At 29.5% G+C, this 18615-nt stretch overlaps 4 protein-coding genes across 10 annotated transcripts; 2 read left to right on the top strand and 2 right to left on the bottom strand.

Moving 5' to 3' along the window:
* Positions 1-1485: 1485 nt before the first annotated feature.
* Fdx1 (Adrenodoxin-like protein 1, mitochondrial Ferredoxin 1) lies at positions 1486-3624 on the top strand. 3 transcript variants are annotated; one of them, XM_031980426.2, is made up of 5 exons: positions 1486-1633; positions 2532-2688; positions 2809-2860; positions 2993-3240; positions 3322-3624. In XM_031980426.2, exons 1-5 carry the CDS (start codon positions 1574-1576, stop codon positions 3423-3425), a joined length of 621 nt encoding a protein of 206 aa, XP_031836286.1. In that variant the 5' UTR covers positions 1486-1573; the 3' UTR covers positions 3426-3624. The 3 variants fall into 3 exon arrangements, with proteins under 3 accessions (XP_031836286.1, XP_031836288.1, XP_031836287.1); XM_031980428.2 differs by lacking the exon at positions 1486-1633 and adding an exon at positions 1993-2091; XM_031980427.2 differs by lacking the exon at positions 1486-1633 and adding an exon at positions 2089-2224.
* A 656-nt stretch (positions 3625-4280) lies between these two features.
* Spred (Sprouty-related protein with EVH-1 domain) lies at positions 4281-12306 on the bottom strand. 4 transcript variants are annotated; one of them, XM_031980326.2, is made up of 7 exons: positions 12156-12306; positions 11234-11358; positions 11031-11137; positions 10782-10950; positions 10488-10549; positions 9275-9825; positions 4281-8009 (listed from the first exon to the last, which is right to left on the bottom strand). In XM_031980326.2, exons 1-7 carry the CDS (start codon positions 12173-12175, stop codon positions 7853-7855), a joined length of 1191 nt encoding a protein of 396 aa, XP_031836186.1. In that variant the 5' UTR covers positions 12176-12306; the 3' UTR covers positions 4281-7852. The 4 variants fall into 4 exon arrangements, with proteins under 4 accessions (XP_031836186.1, XP_031836184.1, XP_031836183.1 ...); XM_031980324.2 differs by having other exon boundaries at positions 10488-10513; positions 11031-11358; XM_031980323.2 differs by having other exon boundaries at positions 11031-11358.
* A 124-nt stretch (positions 12307-12430) lies between these two features.
* Positions 12431-15818, top strand: CycC (cyclin C). The gene is made up of 6 exons (XM_031980330.2): positions 12431-12602; positions 14345-14587; positions 14657-14763; positions 14943-15149; positions 15237-15488; positions 15556-15818. Exons 2-6 carry the CDS (start codon positions 14556-14558, stop codon positions 15756-15758), a joined length of 801 nt encoding a protein of 266 aa, XP_031836190.1. The 5' UTR covers positions 12431-12602; positions 14345-14555; the 3' UTR covers positions 15759-15818.
* Positions 15819-16185: 367 nt separating this feature from the next.
* On the bottom strand, positions 16186-18562 carry mrn (general transcription factor IIH subunit 4 marionette). 2 transcript variants are annotated; one of them, XM_076364994.1, is made up of 8 exons: positions 18402-18562; positions 17731-18250; positions 17543-17667; positions 17212-17417; positions 16963-17136; positions 16803-16889; positions 16503-16718; positions 16186-16421 (listed from the first exon to the last, which is right to left on the bottom strand). In XM_076364994.1, exons 2-8 carry the CDS (start codon positions 18242-18244, stop codon positions 16340-16342), a joined length of 1404 nt encoding a protein of 467 aa, XP_076221109.1. In that variant the 5' UTR covers positions 18245-18250; positions 18402-18562; the 3' UTR covers positions 16186-16339. The 2 variants fall into 2 exon arrangements, with proteins under 2 accessions (XP_076221109.1, XP_031836113.1); XM_031980253.2 differs by lacking the exon at positions 16186-16421 and having other exon boundaries at positions 16545-16708; positions 17731-18562.
* Between the last annotated feature and the right edge of the window lie 53 nt (positions 18563-18615).

Raw genomic sequence — 18615 nt, forward strand, 5'->3', positions numbered from 1 at the left:
TACATCATATGATTAGATAAATCCAAATTTGGGAAATCAATTCTGGGTTCGAAACTTATTGTCAATGCGGTATTATTACGTTCACCCCTAAAAGGATTACGTTCGAGACGTACAGTATTAATTAATGCACGGTCTAGAATCCAGAATCCATAATAATATATGAAATTATTATTTTTTATTTTTTTTATTCAGTACGTAAACAAAGTTCCTTAAAAGTGAACGAGATAGGGAGAAAGAGATAGCTGTCATGTGGTTCCGAACGTTGACGTATTCAGTATACGTTATAGTATATCAACTATTCAAGTATATCACTATCTTTATCAAAGATTTACCGACAGATTAGTTAAATTTTGCACATAAAAATGAATTTAATTAAAGTACAGTACAAACAAAATATAATATGTATGAATATTATATGAAAATATTATTAAAAAAACGTTACTATTGCAAAACGTATATGCTATATTTATTTCTCATTAACATTAATATTAATTTTTTCAGTACCTTCCGGGATATTTCCTTCTAAGCTTCTTGTAATATCATCTGTAAATATTTTTATTTTATATGATATATTTTAATAATGTCAAATTTTATTATTGTTTCAATTTTGTTTTTACTTTGTTTAATAATATTTTAATAATTAATAAAAATGTTTATACATTTTTGTAATGCATTTTTATCCTTCAACTATAAACATAACCCAATTTTACAAATAAAGTATCCGATGTCGTATAGACTTGTTCAACCGTTAGCGTCCATATGGAAAATCTCAGATTTATCACACGAATTTCAAAATTCAATAATTTGGTTAAAAAAAATTTTACATCAACATTAGTTAGCTCATTTTAAAGGGAAAATATAAATCTTCAAATCTACGATAGAATCAGTCGTGAAAAAAATTGTTTCATTCTTGTAAAGATGATTGAATTTGCAAAATTATCAACGAAAAAAACCTATACCTTTTTTTGCTCTACTATGTGATTCACAGCATTGAAGAAAACAGTTGGGAATGGTACAAAGAACACAGACTTTACACTTTAAAATGAGCCCAATTTCATTGTTCTACAATATTTTTTCATGAAGTTACAGTAGTTTAAATATTGGAAATTTTTAACAAAAATTCAAGTGTCTAATGACTTATGTACGGGGGTGTACATGCAATGTGTTCTGAGATTTAAAAAAGTTTTATTCAGAATTAAGACACTATTTTTAAAGGATTTGACTTGCACCAAGTATGGACGTTATTTATATAAAAAAAAAACTGTACGAAAAAAGATATTCAAATTATGTCCATAAAACATCTACATATATTTAAATTTCAAAGTATATGAAAACTTATTCTATTATAAACACTGATATAAAAAATTGAATTATTTGCATTGAATTCTAACATCATTCTAATTGCTTGGGTTTTGTAAATAATGTTAAACTTTCCGCACACTGTAAATAGAAATAATTTTATCATTGTAATTCGCTACCTGTAGGTACTATAAACTCATACTTTGTGGACACAGGACTAAGAAGTCAATCAACACACGTTTGCCTGCTGTATGGTTACTGCTTCGTGAGAGAAATGTATTCTCTCGTGTGTGAAAAACAACTGGACAGAGCAATAGGCAGATCTTCAAATAGGGTTGGCACATACACATTTGATTCACTTGATTCTGTTTTTTCCTGTGCATATACACAGTGTAAACACTATCGTGCCACTTTAAACAAGTACGCTACGCGACCTGAATACATACGCCAAGAATCATTATAGCGCTATTCTTCAGATGCTACAGATTGAACTGATATTGCACGAACTACAATCAAATATTCAATTTAATAATAGCAATAAATTCTTTTACTGGATATTCTCGGGCCGACATTATGCACTAATTATTGTTGATTGTAATGCTATTAACATTTAATTTTGTTATACACCACAGACGAGGTATAAGCATAGATCTTGCAAGCTTACGGGACTTTGTGTTACATGTTCTGAATTACCGACTGTGTAAAAAAATCAGAGGTTTTGCTCTGCCCTCTACTCCTAGAGAACGGTGAATAGGAAAACTACGTCAAGCAAAATCATTAGAAGTTGACAAAGTAAGTAAACATGGTAAATCAGCATACAAACGTATCCGTTGCAATGTTGTGATGGTTTTAACTTCCAACGCGCAAAGCTACTTCAATTTAGTTACGAGTGTGTCATATAATTTAACGGCAACAAATGTATAAGGCACGTACATTTGAACAAAGGAAGTAGTATTTAGTTTATCATATTTACTACTTTGATTTTTTATACAATCAATAATTCAGAACATGTGAGATTGAGTCTCATAAGTTTGTAATGTCTATCCTATGCCTCGTTTGTGGTGAAAGACAAAAATTTTATCTCTGTAACACTATTTTGTATCCATGTTCATATAACGATATATTTTACTGCATCGAATACATAGAGACCGTATAGTTCATCAACTTTTCAATCTTTGTCTTTTATGATTAGTGGAATAAAAATAGTATGTTTGTTTGTGCAATGTGTGCAGTATTCGCGTAACATTGAAACAAGAACTGGTACCAAGGACACGACAAACATGACATTTATTTTAAAACTTATGTCATGGAAACACGTAATAAAAAGAGTACTTTTACCAGTAAATCATTTAATGGTTACACCAACTTTCGAATTCCACACGTCAAAATGTAAGTCTTTTATTCAATGTCTGTGTAGATGTCGCTAAAGATGATGTAAACAAATAATTTGAACGTCTGTAGAATAATTCGGTCAACTTTAAATAATTATATGTGATAATAAATTTTCAGATTCTTTTCATGGTGAATATGAATGGGAAGATCCAAAATCGGAAGCTGATGTGTAAGTAACATTAATCTAATAAATTGTGTAAAATTTATAATAGATTACGATATCTATACTTATGCGATAGGCACGATAAATGTAATACGATTTATTTATTTTAATTTTATTTAAATACTATTTTCGTTTTAGTGTAAATGTAACGTTTATTGATAAAACAGGAAAAAGGATACCTGTAAGAGGAAAAGTGGGAGATAATGCATTATATCTAGCTCATAGATATGGAATTGAAATGGAAGGAGCTTGTGAAGCATCCCTTGCTTGTACTACATGTCATGTATATGTACATCATGATTATACAGATAAATTGCCAGTAGCTGAAGAAAAAGAGGAAGATTTATTAGATCTAGCACCATTCTTAAAAGAAAATTCACGATTAGGTAATTAAAAGTAAATTTAGTTCGTCTCATGTCAAATAATATTATTAAGGTGTATTAAAAGTTATTTTCTTATTTCATAAGGTTGTCAAATTATTTTAACGAAAGATTTGGATGGCATAGAATTAGAATTGCCACAAGCAACAAGAAATTTCTATGTTGATGGTCATACGCCAACTCCACATTGACATATATCGTATTTTATATTTAAGTATGTATATATTGTATTTATATAATTAATAAAATACTTATGTGTATATTACATACAGGATTAATTAAAAACATCCTAATTTAGTAACACTGAATAAAATGTATTTTTGTTTTCTGAAATGTTATTATTATTTTTTTGTTAAGTTATGTGAAATAAATATGTATTAATAAAACTTATACCAGTTTCTATTTCCAATGTTTTGTTTTCTCTTGTAGTGATAAACTCTATTTACGCGATTTTCATTTGTATAAAACGAATCCACGTGGAACGGATTTTCGCATACATTGAGGGTCAGGTGTACATATTTATACACTTGAAATAATTAATAAAAAATAACATTACATTTCTCAGAAAGTACTTTAATGTATTTCATAAACCTTTAGAGCAACAAACTTAGTTTATATGACATTTCATCATGGTACAATATATTTATTTCTTACACATTTGGATTATGATACATATCTTTAATTACAATGATACAAGATTTAAACATTTATGATATAATGAATCTCTGAATTAAAATCATACTCGTTAATCTTGCAGCATTTACATTATCAGTGAAAATATCCTATAAGTTCCTATTGTAAACTGTTTATGTTTTAGCACTGCCAATGATGCGTTAAGATTTCTTTTTTTAGTTCTGGCAGGCACCTTTATGCGTTTCTTCAGTTTGACAAATTTTCGACAATTATCGTTTGTGTATACATATTTTTTAAATGTGCATACGTTCCCGCGTCTATCAGTTCGTATACGCGTATGCAAACTTGCATCTTTATTTATGCATATACATCTGTCTCCGTGCCGATAATTATTATCACCAACATTGTCATAATTGTTATTGTATAAACTATATGTATATTTATTTTCTGTTCATTACCGATCACTATAATTATAGACACATTGTAACATTTCAGAGCAATCACATTACGCATTCATACTTTGTAATTGAATTTAAATAGAAGTACATTCACACAGTCGCGCTATGTCGTACAAAACTACACTTGTGAAGATGATTACATGTTTATTTCTCATTTGGTATGAGTCATCACAACGGACTTATTGAAAAACTAACTTTTGTACTTATTCGTAACTAAATAATTCTAATTATTTAATTAAATATTATACAAAAGAAACTGTCTACTTTAAAAGACTCAATGGAATACTTTGAATTCAATAAACATAGATAATTTGTTTAATATCGAAATAAAACTATTAATCGCTATGGCAGTAAATAAGTTAATATTTACATAGTGGACAATTTTTAAATAAAGTTTTTTTTAAAATTCTGTGTATTTATAGTTACATAATTTTTTTTATAGAATTCTTTTGCAAAAATACTGCCTCACCGGCATCAGATTCACAATATATTCATATTAAATTACATGTTACATATATACCTAGGAAGCCAAATTATATTATTTTTATGTAATCTCCCCCTAAGCTCACTAAGTAAAATTGCAAATGTATTTTGCTAATAAATTGCTAATGTTAAGAATGCATGGTACATATATTATAATCGAAATATAATTGAAGTTATTCTTGAAAATACTTATTACAAAGTAATCAATTTTATTAGATTTGTTGAAGCTAAGAACATTTATCCTATGGGAAGGTAAACACAACTGGGAAAAATATTACTATTACATTACTACATTAATGATGACAATGATATAATATACTGTAAAACGCGTATATGATATTAATAATTAGATATTTTAAGAATGATGAAAACAGCTATTGCATTTCAACAAATGTAACTGTATCTACTTTTAAACTCTTAAAGACGAAATTCCAGTAACATTGTTTTAGAGCAAACATTTGAACATACACTTTAATAAAAGCTATTGAGCTTAGGGAGATAAGTATTATAGATCTTATTACATGAATTTTTTGAATAACCAATTTACAAATACAAACATAAATTTGTGCACACTAGTTTGAAATATTTAATTATGTCACAGAACTTTAGGAAGCATTTAGAAATTGAGAGAATAGAAAATAGGAGCAAAGAAAAACTAATTAAAATTAAATACATAATACAGTAAATGTGAAATATTCTAGTGTTTTTCAAAAAAACTTTCATCTCTTGCATAGATTTATAAAATCTATATGTACGTCTCATAAAATTTTGAGTAAAAAGTGTTGAGACAAAAAAGAAATTGTTTCAATTTAAAATGAACTAAAAATACATTACTATTATTGGACTAGAAACATGAAACATAACAAAACTTATCGAACAATAATTATTGATTTTGTTTTCCACTGCATATATGTAGGTTTCTAAAATATCTTTCTTTTCTTTCTTTAATAACTAAAATTTTGCAAGATACGAAGATTGGTGGTTTAGTAAATCAAGCCATACAATAATTAATTAGTGTACTATCCCAAAGCTGCATCTGACTTGATCATCTATTCCTTAAAAATAATGTAAAAACTTTCTACAACATTTATAACATGATTAATGAATCACCTATCATGATATTTTAAAAGCTTTGATTGAAAATTGTAATAAGATTCCCTGCATTAATATTTATGGTCACGTACACTGAGCAAAAAAATAACTATGCTCGTAATGGTACATTTAATCGCTTGCATTTCAATAAAGTCAGATTTAACATTGTGTCAATAAAAATGTAAATATAAAAATCAGATCCTTCGAGCACATAAAACTCTAAAACCATGTATTACGATTTGTAAAGCTGGTAATAAAGAATGTACAATAAGATTAATAATAAGCAGAATTATTGCTAAAAACCATCTGCATCCCTTTCAAAAGCATCTTAACTTTCTAAACATTCAAATGGTGTACATATCGTTCAATAATTATAGAATACATAGAATGAAATGAACTACCTACTAATTAATAGTAAAATTAGAAAAATAATTGGGAGTATAAGTAGATGTAAATTAGAAATTTTAACAATGCCAATACGTATATTACAGGACTATAATACACTATAAAATAGAGATTTAAATTTTCAAACAATCCACTACATTCCACGAAAAGCAAAAAAATTAAGTTTGTATAAGATTTAACTTCAATATAGGTACAAGTTTACAGTATTATTATAACTCATTTTATCATTCAGCTTCAAACTAAAAATGTGTTCCAATGAGTAATAAGCCTCAAACTAATATTATATGTATATGATGTATCATGAACTTATCTTCATTGTGCATGAAGTAACAATAAGATTGATAGTACTAAAAGTACCTGTTTGTAAATACTGATATTATTTAGCATTTAACATTATGCCAACGTAGTAGCATAAGAAATTTCATTTAACAGATAAATGACTATATAAATATTAATGATATTTTAAAATTACAAAGAGCACAATATAAGGGACCTTAAAACAATGTTGCATTTGATAATAAAAAAGTTGTTCGCTATAGACATTCACTGTCATTCCTAAATGACTGCCTATGACCATTTTTAATAACATACAACTGTTAACGTTAATTTTGATACTTATTTGTGAAAGTGCAACTAACTCTTGACAACCAGTTTGTGCTAATTAATGAAATAGGTAAAAAATCTTTACTCTCTCCTGTTAAAAATTTAAAGCTTAAAAAATAAATATACATTTTTTTCCTAATTCGTAATTCAAGCAAATTTAATTCATGTAATTCCTACTAAAAGGATTTTATGAAAATAAGTATAGTACAAATATTGTTGACACTAAATTTAAATACGATGTCATAAAATGTTACATTTAAAAAAACAAAAAAGAATTCATGTAACATATATTATAGTGATAAAATTTAATCACTTCAAATTTCTGAGAAAAAATGCACAAGAAAAATAAATAAATAACGCCTCGAATTTAATTACAACAAAACTAAGAAGTCTGTGATTGTGTAGTAAGTGATTCCTTTACTATTTTTATCGTAAAGGGTTTCACGCAAGGTAAACTCTAGCTTTCAAACTGGGAATAAAAAATTTTGTATATCTCGCAACTCGACTGAATTCTCACAATGTGCACCATGTATCACAAATAGTTGGTCAGTCCAAATACTATTCTTATGGACCAATCATTCAGAGTATATGTTAAACAACGTCCATTCTCAAACTGTTTAATGTACAGAGATGTGATTAAATAATGCATTTTGCTAATAAAATATACAAAATGTATGGAATATACATGGTATTACGGCTAAATGCGATAATTTGTGCTCGTATCTTTTTTTCTTTTTCCTTTTTTTTTTGAAACAAAATATAGTTCAGACACGACGCTGATGGATAAGTGCATGTACTGGAAGCTGTCTGCCCCTTTGATACCTCTGACAACGGCCCATACTCAAATCGTGACATTCGTACACATTGGCTACAGCACCACGTGATGAAGAAAAGTTGGCTGATTCGACTGAGTATACAGGAGAGATATCAAAGGGTTCCTCCAGTTATTCCATCGGATGGTGTCGTCCCCCGCACATTCCACAGGACGTGCCACACCAATGAACAGCTCTGAGTGGAGGATAAATCCACAAGCAAGGAACGATCAGTGACAATAATGCCAAACCAAACCACCTGCGTCCACATCCTTCTTCTGTGCTACAACTGCACAATTTAATATTCATTTATAATGTATTCTTAAGTGGGCACACCGTCTAGAAACGTCCTAAATATAGTTAAATCTTAGGAATTTTTTTGTCAATAACTATTAAGTGAAAGCTTCCGATTTTTCCTGGGTACATAACTGTAACCTTTTGCTTTACATATATATTTTTTCTAAGTCAAAATGTTACAAAATGGCGCAATTATTCGATAGCTTCGGAACTCCTTTTCATAAAACATCTATTTTTGGCCGACACAATTGTAAACAATTGAAACATTCGAAGACAACAATTTTTGTGGATTTATAAACAAAAATATATGATCTAACATGTAGCGTTTCGATATCTCAATTACTTAATTTTTTATAAACATTTGAAACTGTTTGGGGTAAAAACAGATTTTTGCACTTCAAATGTTTGTCATTTCCATAATAATTAAAATTTCGAAAAATCCGTATGCTACATTTTAAATAATATATTTCTGTTTATAAATCCACAAAAATTGTTATCTTTGAAAGGGGATTCCAAAGCTATCGAATAATTGTGCCATTTTGTAACATTTTGGATTAGAAAAAATATATATGTAAAGCAAAAGGTTACAGTTATGTACCCAGGAAAAATCGAAAGCTTTCACTTAATAGTTATTGACAAAAAAATTCTCAAGATTTAACTATATTTAGGACTTCTCTAGAAGATGTTTCCCCTTAATTGAGCAGCATATTGGCCAAATTGATTAACTCCACTTTTTAAATTGTTTAAAATTTTATCGTCTACGTGCTTGATTGGTTCTTAACTTTTTATATTTATAACAAGAAATTTCCTTATTACTGGGTTCAGTGCCACGAAATAATAATAATTTCTTTAGTATGTAAAAATTGTAATAATAACATAGAGTAGTTCTTGGATATAGTATTTTATGCATTTTACATATTCTGAAGATTAAAGACAAACTTGTAATAATAAAGCAAAATTTATTTCACTTATACCATCTAATAAAACAATTATATCCATCCAATTTATACCACTGCGCCACTTTTTTCTATTTTTTTTATTTGTACAGTTAACCAATTTGGTCAATGAGTGGCTCAATTAGGTGTTAGTACCATTCACAAAAACAAAAGGTAACAACATAATTATTTGTTAGTTACAGAATACATTATAAATATTAAGAAATGTAAATCTTAAACTCTTTACTATAAAGTTCAGAAAATATGTTTAACAAATGAAACTAAAGCAATACAAAAAAATTAATGTATATAATTTTCTCACCTGCAAGGATTTTGGGAGAAATCACCTTCGGCATCACTCATACAATGGTATAACATGCCCTGAGCACACGACAGACATGAAATTTTTGCGATTCCACGTTTAACTGGGTCAGGAGCATATTCACAAGATCCTCTTGGATTGTGCTGTTCAGTATACAACTCTTGGCAATGTTTACATCGTAATCGAATATTACGTTTCATAGTATTTTTCGTAGGTTGAGATACTATAATATCTGGCTTCTTCAAAGAACCGCCAGTATTAGATCTATCTAACCGATCTCCTTTATGATCATCAATAATAGGATATAAATACTCGTGGTTAAGCGTTGTGAGCTGCACATAAGGGTAATTATCTGATCCAGCATCTGCAGTTGATGCCAAAGGATGTTGAGATGGTGGCACTTTTATAGATGATCCACCGATATAATGGATAGGTTTTTGTGAATCGGGAAAATCTGAACACTGGGAATGACAATTGGTCACTCGAACTATGCTACGAGATGTTTCTAACGACGGACGTGGCTCCGGTGGTTCCGCAGGCAAGTTCAAAGTCTATAATAAATTCAAATAAAAATAAATTCAATTTCGTTCAGTGTTATCGTATATTAGGTCGTGTAATATGAAATGTCGGATTTAAAAAAGAGAAGGAAACCTTATTTGATGTTCTAAAAGACGTTTATTCAATCAAAATATGCTCTATTTGATTCAATACACTTCTGCTAACAAGTTTTGAATGAATATATCCCATTCTTGAAAAATTCTGAATGTTTAAAATTAATCAATTTTAAAGACATCGTTATAAACTACTGTTTTGGGTTTACCATGCGAATGATTTTGCAAAGAAACTTCACCGAAACCAAATTTTGCAAATCAACGGAGCATTGTTCTTTCATTTATAGTATTTTCCCCAAATGCTTTGTTTATATTTTGAGCGAGTTTTGCAGCATTATTTCCAATTTTGAATTCATGTAAGAAAATTACATAAACGTTAGTAGTATCCATGTATTCAAAGAACAATGTAAGAAATAGTTATTATGCACAATTCGGAAAAACTTTTTTGCAAAAAATTACTCTGATAATCGACAATGAAACTGTTTAAGAGGTTATATAAAAAATAAAGAAATAACAACAGGAGGAGTAAAAACATTTATGAGTAAGAAAGATCCGACATTTTATATTACACGATCTAATACTTATCTTTATTCGATACGTACCATAAAAACATCCTCATCACCAGCGTCTAATGAATTACCATACAACGTTGAATTGGCCAACCCTACATTATAAACAAAATTTATAATATAATTATATAAAATAATAGCTTCGTTATTTATCAATATAACAATTATCAGTAAAAATATTCTTATATTCTTACCATTTGTACATTCCATAGAAAGTAGCAGTAAAAGAATAAGTAAATTAATGCAGTATAAAATTAAATAAAAGTATTTGTAGTCTACCATGATTCAATTTAATCGAGCAAAAGTGTTACTAAAATAGTAAACTACCTTCTAATAATTCTTCAACAGCTGTTCGAACACCTTTATCGAAAGCTCTTGCATCAGCAGCTGTTTGAAACGTCAAGCCGAACCTTTTCTCTCCTGTCCTCCAGTGATGAAAGGTTGGCATTACCTTATTATACTCAAAGTCTTTCTTAATTGTACAACTAAGAACAACCTATAAGAAAATGATATTGCGTTAAAATGACTAAACAAATTGAAATGTATATTGAAATTATTAAAAATCATGTCTACTACCGATTGATCGGTGATTCGTTTCCCATAAATAAGATACTCGTGCCTCTTCTTCGTTGCACCAAGGGGGGAATTGTTTGAAGATCCATGACTTTGGGTTGTAGTGACAGCTGCAGTTGATATAGATTGCGTAGAGTTGGTAGTAGACGGTATGACAGTCGAAGTAGAAATACCAGATCCATTGGTATTATTAGACTGATGCCCACCTGAAGAAGTAGCTCTTCTTCTAACCGAAACATTTGCTAAACCACCGCCACTTAAAGGAACCCAACCACCGGAACTATCATCCCTTGTCATTACCTGGGCACGAACCCTCACCAGATAGTTACCACTAAAAGAGAAATGTCAAAAAGTTAATACTGTCAGTTAACAAACCTTGATTTATTATTACATCTTTTGAAAATAGCATTCTTCTCGAATGATTATTAAACTAGAAAAGGGACAAAAGTGGAAGGTAATGGTGCATACTGTTACTCAATGCGAAAACTAATACACTACTTTTTTTATCGCAAAGAAAATCAATAATATATTTTAATATTGGATAAGCAATGTACAGTTAGATAAAACATATTTGCAACAAAATACATGAAAAATAAAATTTATTCCATGATTTTATATTTGGCAAGGAATTCGCAAATTGCAGTAATAATCAAAATCATCGTGGAGATAGTTTAAAAACGCGCAGGACCGATATGTATGTACGCGAAGCCGAAGAATTTCTGTTATACACAACGAAATAGCAGATGTTACGCGCTGACATCGATTTAATGAATGAACGGTCACCCCTACACAGACATAGAAACACACAAACACTCTGGCCAAAATCATACGTTTACATGTGTACATTTTTACAGACGCCTAACGAACATGACACATCTCGGAAGGGAGAGAATTATATTTTGGGGGTTGAGGAAAATTCGAGACATGCATAAAGCGTGTTGACCACTGGTGGGTGTTGAAAATGTTGACAGGAGAAAAGGCGAGACGAGGTCGGACAGAGCTGTCAGGTACCGCGTTATGAGCGTGATATCCAGGAAAGGACAGGAGTTAAGCCATAGGCACGGACATTTCAGGTTTCGGAGCGGAACAATCGTTAGAATGCACCGCAGGCATTACAATGTTACTTACTCCTCCGATGCCTCTGTCATGGTTCGAGCTGTCGAAGCCTTTATTCAATGCCCACCTTTTCCCACACTTCACCATTTTCGTTGCATTGAAAAGACATTCGGCCGCGATTCTGTTTATGGAGCTTTTTTAGGCTAGTGCCAACCACAGGAAGCGCCCCAGTCCTCCTCCCTCTCGCATTCCCCGTAGAGTTCATCCCCACGCCCGACTCGAATCCACAGTCCACGCCTGCTCCCTTCAGTTTTACCGACCGTCGCTTTCGTTTCGAAAACATCTTTTCTTCTGCATATTCTCCACAGAATCTTCGTGAATTGGAACACTGGTCATCGTATACGAGTACAACTGTATTTTACGGTTCGTTCGATTTCAATTTCCCAGGAAAATTACAGAAAACCTAGTGAGCGAAATTCGCGCACCGACGTTCACCCCACGAGCCCGACTGACTATACGGTAGCTATCGACTCTTTTACAATGAAAGCTACCGGTCTGCGCAACAGGATTCATTCATCGATGCTACCCATACAGTCTTGTTAATAATTAAGCGTGCTAACGTCTCTATGGCGGACAATGCACGTAACAGTTACTCCTGCGAAATTATCTAATTGTATCTAGAATAATGACATATGTTTAGTTTCTCAATAGGACAACTTTTATTTAATTTCGTGTAAATATTCATTGTAAATATTAGTTTATGAAAATATTGAATATCATGACGAGTATCGGAAAACGTTATAAAAAACGGAGTAACGATACATTTATCATAAATTATTATCGTTAGGCTTTTGGAAAATGTAGACTTTATTTTTGCTTTCGTATACAAAAATTTAAAAGGTTATATAAATAATTTTTATTGAATTTTTCATTCGTTAATATGTGTGTTACAAAAAATGCTATTGTACATATACATAATTCACAGAAAATCATTTTATCTTAAACTCGTTTAAAATTATATCGGATATAAATAATGGGCGTTCTAATTGGTGTTACTTTATGCATTTTATAAATTTTATATTTATTAATTATTATTCATTTTATTATTCTGTGCTTAAATAGCTTATTATCTCCAATAAATTTCTCAAGGTTTTAACTATGCGATTAGAATCTTGTAATTTATTATTTTATATAAAGCAGTATTGACTTTGCTACTTTTATCGGCTTGCGTATCCTTATTTAAACGTGTCCCTGAACGTGGAACATTCATTTTCCGGTACATTTATTCGGACGATGTTAAGTCGTAATTGTGGATCGATGATAGCGCAAATTAACGTCAAAAATACTATGCCGTAATTATACGTAAGATTAAAAATAAAATTGTTATGAAAATTATGTCGGTTATTATTACATTTTTTAAATTGAAAGATCGAACTAATAATTTTGAGCATGCATTCATAAAAGTAGTCGATACATTGTTATAATAACATTAATAAATATATTTTTAAACGAAACGTTCTTAAATCAAACATTTTAATAAATAATTAAAAATGTTAAAAAGCAAATAAAAATCGTAAAAAATACGATTTCTATAATTAACAAGAAACTGTAATAAATCGATCAATTATCTTCTTATTGTTTTGCACAATTCATTAAACATCGTGATTAATAATAGATAGAGGACATTGGAAATTATTTTAAAAATTTATTCTCACATGCATAGAAAGAAATACTGATTCAAAATTTTCTTTGCGAAATTATTTTATTTGATCATGTTTTGAAAAAACAAATACTAAGTAGTATACTTCTTCATGAAAGTGTTAAATAATAAATACCTAAAATAATGATGTATGAATATTTGAATATCGAAAATTTAGGCATTAGGAACATTTACTTATTATTTTTTAATGCCACAATTTTAAAAGTTTGCATACGTTTAAGAATGATAGACTGTAAGCTTTGCGTTCTTATAATACAGTATTATTAGTTTTAATATGTTTAAATATTTATATAACGTTAACTCCAAAAAGTATTTTTATAAATATTGTCTGTTATTGATTTAAAGTCTTCCCTTATATTTTTCTGTTTCTATATTTTTAATTGGTAAAAGTTAGTTTCAACAAATCGTCTGGCAGTATACATAGGGAACTTTAAGGCAGTGAATCATGACGATATATTTTTCTGTGCGATCGGTACAGTCCCTTTCAAAATTAACCGAAATCAATAGAACATTATCGAATACAAAAATATTTTGTTTACAGTTGTTTGACAAAACATAAATTTAAATAATATCAGTGATTGAGAAGAGACATTGATATTTTCTAACTTTGCATTGAAGCAAAAAAGTATGCAATTACTGAAATAAATGGAAATTGAATGGATGAATTCGGTATCAAACCTGGGAACATCCGAAAAACTTTCAAAGTAGTTGCAAAATTTGCTCATTATTGCAACAATTAATGTAACAGTAACATGGCCGGCAATTTTTGGCAAAGCTCACATCAGTAAGATATTTCTAGTAGATTTAATTTTTCAATTTCGTTTTGTAAGTTATTCAAGTATTTTGTTTTTAGTCAACAATGGCTTCTTGATAAACAAGATTTAGTACGGGAACGACAACACGATCTTTCTATTTTAACAGAAGAAGAATATCAGAAGTTATTTATCTTTTTCTCAAATTGTAAGTTAAAGACCAAATTTATTTATTCTATTATACATTATCAATATGTCTTAACACCAATGTTATGGTGATCAATATAATATTCGTTTACTACAAGTTATTTACGATTATACCTAATTCTTTATAACTGTGTTTCAATTGTTTTATGAGATACTTATGTATTTTTTAATCTTTTACAGTGATCCAAGTATTGGGTGAACAATTAAAACTTAGGCAACAAGTTATAGCTACAGCAACTGTTTATTTTAAAAGATTTTATGCTCGTAATAGTTTAAAATGTATAGACCCATTGTTACTAGCACCTACATCAGTCTTTTTAGCATCTAAGGTAGAAGAATTTGGAGTTATTTCTAATACTAGGTTAATTACAACTTGTCAAACTGTAGGTATGTAATTTATTTCACATATTCTATGCAATGAATGAAGGTCATACATAAGGCATGTTGTTTATTATTTGTATAATACTTTTTCAGTAAAAAATAAATTTAATTATGCTTATTCACAAGAATTTCCATATCGTACAAATCATATTTTGGAATGTGAATTTTATCTTCTGGAACATTTAGACTGTTGTTTAATTGTATATCAACCATATCGTCCACTATTAACACTCATTCAAGATGTAGGTCCAGACGATCAGTTATTGACACTTGCTTGGCGTATAGTTAACGATAGTTTAAGAACAGATGTTTGTTTATTATATCCGCCACATCAAATAGCTATTGGTAAGATAATGTGCATATTTTAATAATGTGTTGAAGCAAAATGTGATTAAAACTTTTGTAATTATAGGTTGTTTACAAATAGCTTGCGTTATATTACAAAAGGATGTAAAATCATGGTTTGCTGAATTGAATGCTGACATGGAAAAGATTCAAGAAATGGCTCGTTACATTATCAATTTATATGAATTATGGAAAACGTATGACGAAAAGAAAGAAATTCAGGGATTATTAAATAAAATGCCAAAACCAAAAGCAGCACCACAGCGCTGACAGGAAGCTCTGTTGTCTTCTAATGTTTGGAACTGATAATAAAATATTTTTAAAAAAGTATTAATGATTTATTCATTTAAATATCCGTTTGATATTAAATCAATATATTTGACAATTAAATATTCAAAATTGTACAAACAATACTATTTTTGTATTTTATTGTATTGTTTCGTTAAAATAAAAATATTAATCAAACATTATACTAGAAAAATTGTCGAATATACGTACTTTATGCAATTAGAACAAACTTTACAAAATTGATTTTACTGTAATGAAAATAAGTTTTAATATTACAAAATCATTTAAATATTGTATAAATTGGCAAAATTTATACTTACACAATGAAAATAAAAAATTATTTTTCTTTTAAGATAACTTTAAACGAATCTATTCATTAATTCTAATTTATCACAATTTAATTATACAATTGTATAATTAAACAAATTTTTAGACTAATTTTTGGTGTGTAACACATTTAATAAAATCACTTATATTACAAGTATTAAAGTTGAAAAAATACAACATAATCGAAGGTGAGATTTTTCTCATATTCTGGCACATATTCTTGGTATTTTGTTTTACTAACTGGAGCCTTTGGAATATCGTTTCCAAAATTTTTTTACATCATCATGGCCTGCTTTTGTGACTACCATCGTTCGTTTTCTAAATGGTAAAAATATTAATTAATAATTTTATTTCTTAAGAAATCAAATAAAAACTGTTTGTTTCATGAAGTATGTTTACCTGTCACTTTGCCAAATTAATACTCCGGTAGAAAGGGCATGATCTCTGAGTACTTCAAAGTCAGTTTGAGAGAGAAACTGACTGTATAAAACTCCTTCGCTAAATACAAATCTATTCCTCTCATTTTCCCATAATTTAATTTGATCTACAATTGTAGGAGGTAAAACTGGAGGACCTGCCTCTATCATCTTACTATGAGCATGTTGCTGCAAATAACTGTTAATATAGCAAGGTGCAAATTAACTGTTTCCTTTCATATCATAGAATATTATACAAAGAAACTTATTTAGAGAAACATACCCTACAATCTGAGTTGCTGTAATACCACTTTTTAAAGCTTGACGTACAGAATCTCTTGTTAATATTGATACAACTAAATTTGGAAACCTACAAGCAAAATACTAATAAATAATTTTGTATAACAAATATGTCAAATAATACACTTTTTTTCCTAACATACCTATATAACATTTCACAAAATAGACCAAGTAAGGCAACTTGTAAATTTGAATTTGTGTAAGCATATACTCTGTAATTTGTTTCAACAACGATATAACCCTCTTTTTCTGGATCTCTGGATAGTGGCTTGTTTTGTCCAGTGGCAATATTTAATGCTAGTCGTGTAGGATAAAATCTAAAAATGCAAAATGTAGTAGTTTTGTAAATAGTAAGCAATGTAATATACATTATTGAAAATAAACAGTACTACCTTCCAGCTTTTCGTTTTCTTTGATATACCAAGCCAAATTCTCGTAGGTGTTGTAGAAATGTTAGTAAACCCTCAGACATTCCTTCAGTACTATAATCTTTGCCAAGTGTTGAAAAATTTAATTGAAAGAGAAATGTCAGGCATTCAACCAAATCAAGGCCTCTTGCTTCTATCGTGTCTAAATATTGTAAAATGAAGTACCACACCTGCAATGCATCCGAAGAAAATTAATACTATTATCGTTATATAAATAACAAATTAATTTGACTATTGATATAGATATATTATAAAACTGTTCTTAAAATCAAAATGAAAATTTGTTCTTAGTTACCTGCGATGCAGTTTCTAATAACAAAAACTGAAATCCAGCTTGAGTAATAACGGGACTTCCATCAGCTTCATCTCGTTTCATTAAACCAGCATGTAAAAGAATTCTAACAGCGTCAGCTGATATACCTATAAAGTAATTGTTAACCAACATCTAAAGTCTATCACTATCTCCTGTTTAAAATAAATTACCTTCTTGCTGCTGTGATCCAACCATATAATGCAAAACACATTCCCATCTTTCTAATGCATACGAATCTAAAAACGCAACATCTCTTGGTTTACTATCAGTTTCCATTTGATTTGACATGGTCCATGGTTTACCGCCTCCCAGTAAAACAATTTTTAAATTTTTCTTAAATGTAGTATTTAGAATCCATCCAGGTAATCCTCCTGGTATGGAAACTTCTTTCCACACATTCAGTTCATTCAATATCGAAACTACCTTTTGATGCTCTTCAAAATGAAGTTTAGAACACCAAGAAGCAATGACTGCTTGAGGTACCGGTTGTTCGACAAATAACAATCGCATAACATAGTGCTTAGCTATCACAGGCAATTCACGAAATACAGCCAAACAAATTGGAGGATTGTGATAGAGTTTATTCAACACTTCTGGAGGTCGTGATTTTAAATACTCTTGAAGATTTTTACATTGTAATCCGGTGGGTCGTAGTAAATTCTTTCCAGTTATTGTACTTGACATTATTTTCTATATTTAATATGAAAGTAACATCGAACAATACTAAATACTCTATTTAATCACAGAATATACTATATTTCTTAATCGTACTTTGTCTTTTTTTATGAGTTACAATACAAATAATTTGAATAGTTAATACTATACATTAAATAAAAATTACATTGTACACAATAATTAAGAAGTAAATGTCTACAACATTATTTTTCTTCTTTAGTAATTGAATACACTCGCGGCACTTCTCTTCGCAATTGTATTATACCATAAATTATAAAAAACATAGATAATACGCGTCTTTATTCGCATCACAGACAAGTTGCCAGGTACCAGACAAGGTAGGTATAAAGATAGATATAACATGCAATGTAAAATTTTAT

This window comes from Nomia melanderi, chromosome 1, assembly GCF_051020985.1.
Source record: "Nomia melanderi isolate GNS246 chromosome 1, iyNomMela1, whole genome shotgun sequence".
In the NCBI taxonomy this organism is placed as follows: Eukaryota; Metazoa; Arthropoda; class Insecta; order Hymenoptera; family Halictidae; genus Nomia; species Nomia melanderi.